Source organism: Arvicola amphibius, chromosome 5 (genome assembly GCF_903992535.2).
Source record: "Arvicola amphibius chromosome 5, mArvAmp1.2, whole genome shotgun sequence".
NCBI classification, from domain to species: domain Eukaryota; kingdom Metazoa; phylum Chordata; class Mammalia; order Rodentia; family Cricetidae; genus Arvicola; species Arvicola amphibius.
The window spans coordinates 137031479-137040946 of NC_052051.1; the positions used below are offsets into that span (position 1 = coordinate 137031479).

A 9468-nucleotide genomic window follows, 5' to 3' on the forward strand; every position below is an offset into this window, starting at 1 on the left:
CAAAATTCAAGATTTCATTATTTTTTCTGCTGTGTAGTACTCCATTGTGTAAATGTACCACATTTTCCTTATCCATTCTTTGGTCAAGGGGCATTTAGGTTGTATGAGGACACTAAGAGAGGCTTACATATAACTATTCTACAAAGGGAACAGAGAAAGACAGGATCTTCTGAGTAAATTGGGAGCATGGGGATCTTAGGGGATGGTTGAAGGGGGAGGGATGAGGCAGGGAGAGGAGCAGAGAGGAATGCATAGCTCAACAAAAATTAATAAAAAATAAATTAAAAATTTAAAAACTGACTCAATGAAGAGAAGAAAATCACTCTGTTACTGATGAAAAATGTAAAAATGAGATATATGATTTTGTATATCTTAAAGGCTAAAAAACCACTTTGGAGATAATGACTATAGCCACACTTACCATGTTTGTTCAACGAAAAGAAACACAGTGAAAAAAATAAATATGAAATATTCTTCTTTAAAATTATTGCATGGTGCTGAAAAAATGTCCCAGTCACAGGGAAAGGAACACACTTCCTTGACTAGTCGTGTCACTGGGTCTGCGGTGTTGATTGTCTCGTGAATGTAATTTTTACGAAAGTACAGTCTGCCAATAACTGGACCTCTACAGTAATGTTTACATTTTCCCATGGGATACTAACTTTTCCTTCTGTGTTCTGCTGCAGATTGGCCCAGAAGCAATGGTATAGAAAGAAATGGGACAACAGATTCTCTGAGAATAACTTCTGAGAATAAAGGAGGTTTGATTTATGGAACTATGAAAACGATGAAAATAAACATCATATCATCCATGGACGGTAGTTCCAGATTGGAAGACAGGCAGGAGTCTGCATGTAGACATCTTGTGTGTGGCTGGGATGTGTTTGATTTTGAAAACCACTCTGGGTTCTTTGTTCTAAAGTTCTACTGAACAACAAGATTTGTCTATTTCTATTTCTCAGTTTACTTTATCATTCAGATGCTATATTGTCCTGACGAAACAAACAAGCAGAAGGAAAGTAAACTTTCTGGAGAGATTTGTATTTTATTCAGATGAGAAAAGAAGGTAATTTGGCAGGAAACGTGAGTCAATAGGGATGAGCACAGGGGCTGTCAGTGAGGACAACTGAACTTAGCCCCGACGCCACCTTAGAACATCAGCAAAGGAGGGAAGTCCACTAGAGACCACACGCCTGCACACCATGAAGGCCTCATCGTTCTTTCTTTGTCCATGGGGAAGTTAGCAGTGCCCTTCATGAAGAAACTGAATTTTTCCATTACTCCTCCTGAGGGAAGACATGATTAGCCAGACTCAGCAAGATCAGGAACATATAAAAGTTGAAAAGACATACAAAACTTTCTGAAGTAGCAGGTGGACCTATTTTATGCATAAGAACAAGGCCGTGGAGGAGAACCCTTTTCCACAGAAAGGAAGACTCCAGAACATTGTGCTGTTGCCACAGAGGAGAGGTTCTCTGCTTCAGTGTATCCCAATCTACTTCTTCCACAGATACCAGAGGCAAGAAGATCACCCAAGGCATTGAAAGAACAAGAAGACTCCACAAAGGGAGTTGAGGTAGCCCATCTCTCAGTTTTCCTTGGTCAGCAAGGCAATGGTGGAGCTGTATACTGCAATGCCAAGGAAGACCTTCACCATATTCTTCTCAGGGGCTTGTGGCCTTGAACATGCCTAGTTTCATGGCCCAGGACTATCTATGCATCTGCATCAAAGAATCTTTCCTTCTAGGAAAGGAAGCTCCCAAACAGAAATGTGTGTGGACATGTTCTCTGGGCTCAGGTCCTATTTGTTATTCTAATTTGCTAAGAAAACCACAAAATACCTAAACAAAACATGTCCATGAGATTTTGATACAATAGTAACAGCCTGTATTCTTTATTTTAGAAAAAAAAGCAAACCAATCATTTTCATTGCCCTTTCTCCCTTGAGACTACTGATCCTTACTTAGAGCCTATAGTAACTTGAGAATAAAGTCCAGATGAATTAAAGTTGTTTATTATTTTAGAAATAATGCGAGATAGTGGATTCCAGCTATTCAATTATTCAGGAACTTTTCTTCATATAGCAAGTTGCATGGAACTCCACTTTTAAAAGAATAAAACTTGTACTTGGGTTTGGGGGGGCCATCCAAATGGCCACATTAACCCATTTGGTGACTCCTGACTTGCCTATCAGTTGCAGGAGCAAATATGAGCTTGAAAATGCATGCCTTCCTAGAATTACAATAGAAATATGTGCTGGGATAGGAACTGTTCAAGTTGGCAGAATAGCTGGCCCTACCCTGGTCTGATTCAGCTACCATTGAATTTTTCTTCCCATGCTCCGTTCTGCATGGAAATAAGTAGAGTATAAAGAGTTAAGGGGGATCCTGGGAAGGGGAAGGATTGAGGAGAGAACATTGTTCCCAGTACACTTTCTTTGTGTTTGATACTCACAAGATCTCTGTACACAGCTTGCATTTATTCCCATAGGTGATATAGTCTGAACCACAAACTGGTATGTTCTCAATGGGGCAGGGGATGGCTACCACTGGGTACTTCTTGTATATGTCACAGTCCACCTGGTTGGACACAAGAGAAAGTCCTGGTTTTCTCAAATACCGCAAGAATCATTACATTGGATCAGCTAGACGACAGGCTACGAGAGCTGAAGTCTCGCTCATCTCAGATGTTCTGATGCTGTTAAAGCTGTTTTTATAGTGGCATCGCCACCATGGCAAATACCAGCAGTGCCAACACCCGTCCTCCTTTTTAATGCCACACTTGGTGAGCAATCACTGAGCATTTCTGTGTCAGATAGTTAGCTTTAGTGTTACCTGATCTCCTATTATTTAATATTTAGGACACTTGAGTAAGAGAAGTTCTATTATAATGCCTCTTTTCCACTGGGGAAAATGTTTCTTCATCTGTGTTTGTCTCCTCTGTTGCTTTCCCTAAACACACGACATGAACTATCTATCAATCTTTCACAAGTATTTGTTGACTAAATAATGGCCAATAGAAATTGAAATTAAAATTTTGTTCAACATACTCACCGTTGGTGAAGGGTGACTGGTCCCTTCTGGAAGACAAATACAATGGAATATTAAAAATAAAGCAAAGCCTGGAATTTCATTATTCACTGTAGCCTTGTCTTTCAGTCGAAAGCTTCATTTCTTTTGGCAATGAATCTCAGCATGGACCCCACCACAGCTGTTTGCTTAGGAACTTGAGTGGCCATTGGGTAAGCCCTTGAATCAGAAAGGTAAATTTATGTATTCTTTCTGGAACTTATGGGAGACTTGATAAAGTCAGTTGCCACTGACTCCTTATCATTGATATACTTTCTCTATTAATCAACATAAAGAAATGAAAAGAGCTCCACGTGGTGATGCACACATTTAATCAAAACACACTGGAGGCAAAGGCAGCAGATCTCTGTAAGCCCAAGGACAGTCTGGTCTACACAGCAATAGGACTGCATAGTAAAACCCTATCTCAAAGACACAAACAGAAAAGTAAATGAATGTCTTTAGTGTGTTAGACATCTATTTTAGCTAAACCTCTTCACAATTTAAAGGCTGCATCATTAACTTGAGCCTTCTGGAGAAGTATGTTTTATTCCAATCTTACTATATGGATTCATGAAGACACCTAGGACTCTTGCATCTCCGCTCTGAGGAGTAGCCGTCTACTGACATGGTTGTGTATGTCTGTATGCAATACAATTTATAAAGAAATTAGGACCCTTTGTGTCCATGGGTGCCAAGTAAGAATGCTTTCAAGGGAGGGCATTAAATCCCTCTCCCTCAAAGTGCAGATAGAACCACGATTCTTCTCCACGGCCAGAACTGTTTCTTTCACTTTAAGTCTGCTTGACCCAATATTTGTATCAGCAGCTTAGATCCTAGGAGAAAATATATGGAAAAGAAGCAACCTTCAGGACCGTATGTGAAACTGACTACACCCAACTCACCCAAGCTGTGGCAGACATAGGTTGCCATGAAGAACAGAAGCAGGCCCCCGATGACCTTCATGGTGGAGAGAGCCGTGGCGAGGAGTCTAGTGATCTGAGATCCACTTGAAGCTGAATGTGCCGTGCCCTAGGAGAGGGGTCATATATATATGGAAACCTTTGGTTTCTCCACCTTTCCTGTGAGCTCATCCAAAGTCAGTGTTGGACCCGAGAAGCTCTCCAAGCATGTCACACACCCCGAGTGGAGCTGCAGTACCTGTCAGTTAATTGCTGCTTCCCTCCTCACAGCAGGGAGGTCACTTGAGGTGCTGAGTATTTTCCTGTCTGTTGCATAAGAAGACTGTTACTTACACTAAGCTTTTCGCAGAAGAGATTAAGCATGGGTTTCTTAGCTATGAAACAAAGGGAAATCAGCAGCTTTGTTTATTTTACTCAAACGGAAGGTCATGGTAATACCTACGTTTAGTTTAGACTCCTGAGAAAACAAAGTTTCCTTTTCAAAGCAGTGAACCTGGTAAGCATGCTGGAGTCTGGCAAACCTAACAACAGCTTTGGTATTTATGAGGCTTGGAGAAAGATGTTGGCATTTCCTAGCCATGAGACACTGGACAAATTGTTGATGAAGCTGTGGACTTTTACCAGAAAGGAAAGCCTGGTCATATGACAGTTATTTGTAATTTTGAGATTTCTATAACTTAGAGCTTGTACTTCTATGAGTGGGTGGTCAGGAGATGATGCTGCATGGAGACCAGTCTGGTTGCCAAATGGGCAAAGCAGTCACTGTTTAGACTGGTGCCCAGGGAGGTGAAGGAATATTCCGAAGGCTGTCCCTTTCCATCAATGAACTCTGTATTTCATGCCAGAAGAGATGCCCCTGTCATTTCCCTTCCCTGTCGTACAGCTATTGCTCCCATGCTCTTCTCCAGCTGTAAGGGATATGGAATGATGATGGTCACTCTTACCTCATCCCCTGAAGGGTCAACACGAGAATGACAAGAAGTTGACAAATGACAGAGTGACTGCCTCAGAGCCTGAGCGTCCTCTCTGTCCCATGGGGACTATCATTAGTTACAGCAGAGCTAAATGCCCTTAACATGAAAGCCTGCTCTAAAGCCCTGTGTCTGAACACCTGCTTGTGATTGTTAGCATTCATTAAAAGGCCAGAGTCAGCAGTTGGGTTGCTGGTAATTAAACTGCAACTGCATTGTCCGGGCATGGTTGTCTGAGTGCCTGCTGTTTGTCTGCAAAACTCAAGGCCATGCATGAAACCTAGAAAGGCAGTAAGTTATAAAGCTCATTGCGTAGTAAGCTTCATTTTGTGTGTTCTAAAACACAGGATATTCAGATGATATTAAACAACTTATAAATGACATTGTATCACCTTAAAATTTAGACTTTTGTATATTTTGAGGGGGGAGGCAATATAATCCTGTTAAAATAACTACCATTGTATACCCTGGATCTCATTTGAATTGTTCATCTAAAAGCCACTGAATATGATAGTTAACTTCTAGAGACATTAATTCTTCATCTCTGAAACACAACTAATGTTTACCCCATGGGATGTTTTGAACTGATAAGTGAACCTTCACACACATGTGCACAACATGAGGTGGTAGGAGAACAGGTAGCACGTTATGACAATTTTGTTGCATAAAAACCAGAGAGTATAATTATTACGTACCCAAGCTATCATATGTGTACACATAATCTGCATGTATTTACATATGCATGTAGACATATATCCAAATGCATGTATATTATAGTTCATATCTTCTAGGACCTTTTGAATAAGATAGCATGAGATTAAAGTGCTGGATATATATAATAAGTTAAGAGTCATTGTAAACATGAGGTATATAAAGCTGTGCTTGAAATAACACAGTAATATACTGTTTTATAATAAACTTTTTTCATATAAGTAGAAGTATTAAAATAACATAAAGTATATATAATACAACATACACTAGCTATTTATCATCATTTATTTTGGGGTATTGTGTCTGCATATTGTGCACAATGTACTTTTATATGACCAGTAGTACAGTTGAACTGAATGCATTTCATCGTTACAAATAAACTTACCGGGCTGGGCGGTGGTGGCGCATGCCTTTAATCCCAGCACTCGGGAGGCAGAGGCAGGCGGATCTCTGTGAGTTCGAGACCAGCCTGGTCTACAAGAGCTAGTTCCAGGACAGGCTCCAAAAGCCACAGAGAAACCCTGTCTCGAAAAAACAAAACAAAACAAAACAAAACAAAAACAAATAAACTTACCACTATGAAACACAACTATTATGTACCCCACTAGGTAAAGTAGTTATGATGGCTAAAAACAACGAGGTAATGGGGATTTTTTTTCAACTTCACTATAATCTTCTGGGACCACCATTCTATGTGCAGCATGTTGATGACTAAAATATCATTATCTAAAAGATGACCGTATTCATAATTCTTTTATGAGTATGTGTGTGTGTGTGCGCGCGCACGTGCATGCGCTGTATCAAGTGCTAGGCTCATAATCAGGCATTGATTATGTTCGTGTTGTGAAATGCAAGTTTCACGACAACACTTTGAAGAGGGCAGTCGTTGCCCTAATTCAGCCAGTTTGCAATTTTGAAGCTTTGGAGACTTCTATAATCTTCCTAACATCATGACCCTAATTAGTGGAGGAGACTATGCAGAGTTGAGTCACAGGCAAGAAGTGATGGCTCTAATAAGGATCAGCAGTTGTGAGGTTTATTGATTGCTATGGAAGTTTACAGAAAACCAACACCAACCTGAAGCCATCATTTCTCAAGATTCTTCTTTTAAGTTCTAAAGCATAGGGTTTGTTGTTTCATTCGTTTGCTTTTTAGGGAAAATGAGTGTGAATGAGATCAGGGATGATCAGGATGCTGTGGAACGACAGGCTCACAGGGTATTATTTTGGATATTTGAGCATCAGAGAAAAGAATGAGATGGCAGAAACTTTGGCTTCAGTCAGCGAAGTCTCGCATCTACTGAATATCTTGAAGTCAAAGGTAAAGCCACAGAGTGGAGGGTGACGGACTAGAGGCCGATATGGCAAACTAGAGACCGGGCTAACTGGAGGCCTCTAAAGAGAAGACATGGCAAGGGCACAGATGAAGCCATCCCCTCTGTCCTAGGAGACGGTGACTAGGTAGGTAGGTGCGTGTGGAGAGAGCAGGAAAGGGAGCCCATCTTAACCTGCTTTTGACAACAGAAGAATTAAGTTGTGCTGTAGCCAAAATAGATGAGACACTGTCAGATCATCTGAAATGGATATAGAAACGGATGCCCGTTAAACAAAGCTCCTGCACAATTAGCACCTTGCTGCGCATTTTTCTCCAAGCCCACATGACACGGAGTGACTTTATGAATGTTGAATGAGCACGCCTGTGACATCTGACAGGCATATCCCTGTGTGAGGGAGGACCAAGGTTTGGAAGAGAGTCATGCGTTCCGGAAACACCTGCTCGTTTCCTCCAAAAGGTCACGTTTTAAACAAAATATGGATCTAGTAGGTGTGGAGAACAGAAATAATTGTGCAGGCTATGGTTAGAAGGCAAATGACAAAGTGGATTTCTCAAGGGTGGGGCCGAGTTCATGACCTTCTGGATGTTTACAAAAATAAAGCCGAGGAGGATGGATGGGTGGAGATAGAGTGTGAGGAGGAGTGAGGCCAATTTCTCATCCTCTGTAACATCCTCTTCAGGACCCTGTTACTAAAAAATGACCTTCTGGTCCATGTCAGTGAATAGTTCCAATTATGAGACAAGAGGATGAGAACAGACTATACCAATTCTCCTTCTGGTTCACATCACACATCTGGATACTGATTGACATGTACACTGCTGTCAGCAGTAATTGGTAGAAAACACATCTGCTGTGCTCTGAAAGGATGCCTATAACCTAAAAGTCAGCCAGCACAAGATAACATATTAGTTAAGGCTGCTGTAACAAAATACCAAAAACCGAGGAGCTTAAACATTAAAGATTTCCTTCCTCACAGTTCTAGTGAGATATCATCAAAGGGTTGGTTTGGCCATTTTCTCCTGTGGCCTCTCTCCTTGGTTTCCAGACAGACAGGCTTCACGATGGCCTCCACATGGCCTATTCTCTAAGTGCATACACCTGAAATCTGTTCTGTCAGGACGCCAATCCTACTTAGTTAGAGCCTCACTGTTAAGACTCTCTTTAGCTTTCATTTCTCCTTTCTTCTAATCTTCCAGAACTCCCTGAATACAACATTTGTTACTATCCCTTTCTCCTGTAAATATCTCCTGCTCGCACTAACTACATGGTTTAGCCAGACTGGTCTCCTTTCCTGGAAATGCCAGCAAACTTATTTTTTCTTGAGTTTGTATTTTGACTCACTCCACCACTAAACAGATAATCTTGAAGACTGAAAATGGGAGAAGCGTGATTCCTGAGTTTTTACTTCAGTTTTACCTCCGTACACTATACTCCTCTTACTTCTGAAGGTCCTTTTTATGGCCCTCTGTGAGCGCCTGCTTCTACAGAATCCTGTATTTTCCATGTGTGCCCATACCTATGGTAAACTTTTATGGTTTAGGCATAATAAATAAACAACAATAACTAACAACACAATTAACAATTATAAATTATACTATAATGGATATTATTATGCAAGGTATCATATTGTGTTGCATTATAGCCTAATACATGGTGATGTGTGACAAGAGGTTAAGATCAGATAAAGTGAATGATATAGATATCATGATGCTGTACTACATTGCGACAAAGTGATTACTTGGACAGGGACAATGTGACATGCAACAGCACATCTGACCACCAAGAATGACTAATGGGATAATGGCCTGAATAGTGTAGCTATACTAGAGAAAGGTATGAGTCATATCCTGGTTGAGTTGGAACATAATGGTGTGAGATTTTATCACTATGCTTAGAATAGCTTGCAATTTAAAATTTATGAAGTTTTTAAATCTGTATAACATTTCTATAGCATAGTTGACTAGGACACTTAAACTCTTCAAAAAAAAAAAGAAACTGTAAATAAAAAGAGATCATAGGTCTCTCCTTCCCAAATAGGAATCCCAGACTTCCATGGGACTTACCTCCTGCCAGAGGATCACATGACCTGTGCCTACCATCTCCTTATCTCTGGGCAGAGATCCTGGATCACTAGCTCTCAACCTGTGACAGTCACATCCTCTCACCCTTCCTCTTCAAGTAGTCACTCAGACTCTGGCTGTAAATGCCACCCTCCTCCACTGCCTGCCAGCTGACCATGTGTCCTCTTGCCCGCTGCATGCCCAACTTCTTTAGGTAGGGATCTTAGATTCTTATTGTCAACTCCACTCACCCATCTCCTGCTTAAGGAACATGGGTTCCACACCGGCTCATACCTCTTTTCCAGATAAAGAACCCCAAATTCAACTGTCAACTCTGTCACCCACAGGTGGCCTGCCTGAGAATAGTGGGTTCCACCTGTCATATGTTCTTCTCTCCAA

At 41.0% G+C, this 9468-nt stretch overlaps 1 protein-coding gene across 1 annotated transcript; it reads right to left on the bottom strand.

The window, feature by feature from the left end:
* Positions 1-1240: 1240 nt before the first annotated feature.
* Positions 1241-4034, bottom strand: Spink7 (serine peptidase inhibitor Kazal type 7). The gene is made up of 4 exons (XM_038329283.1): positions 3974-4034; positions 3054-3079; positions 2455-2579; positions 1241-1286 (listed from the first exon to the last, which is right to left on the bottom strand). Exons 1-4 carry the CDS (start codon positions 4032-4034, stop codon positions 1241-1243), a joined length of 258 nt encoding a protein of 85 aa, XP_038185211.1.
* Positions 4035-9468: the final 5434 nt, after the last annotated feature.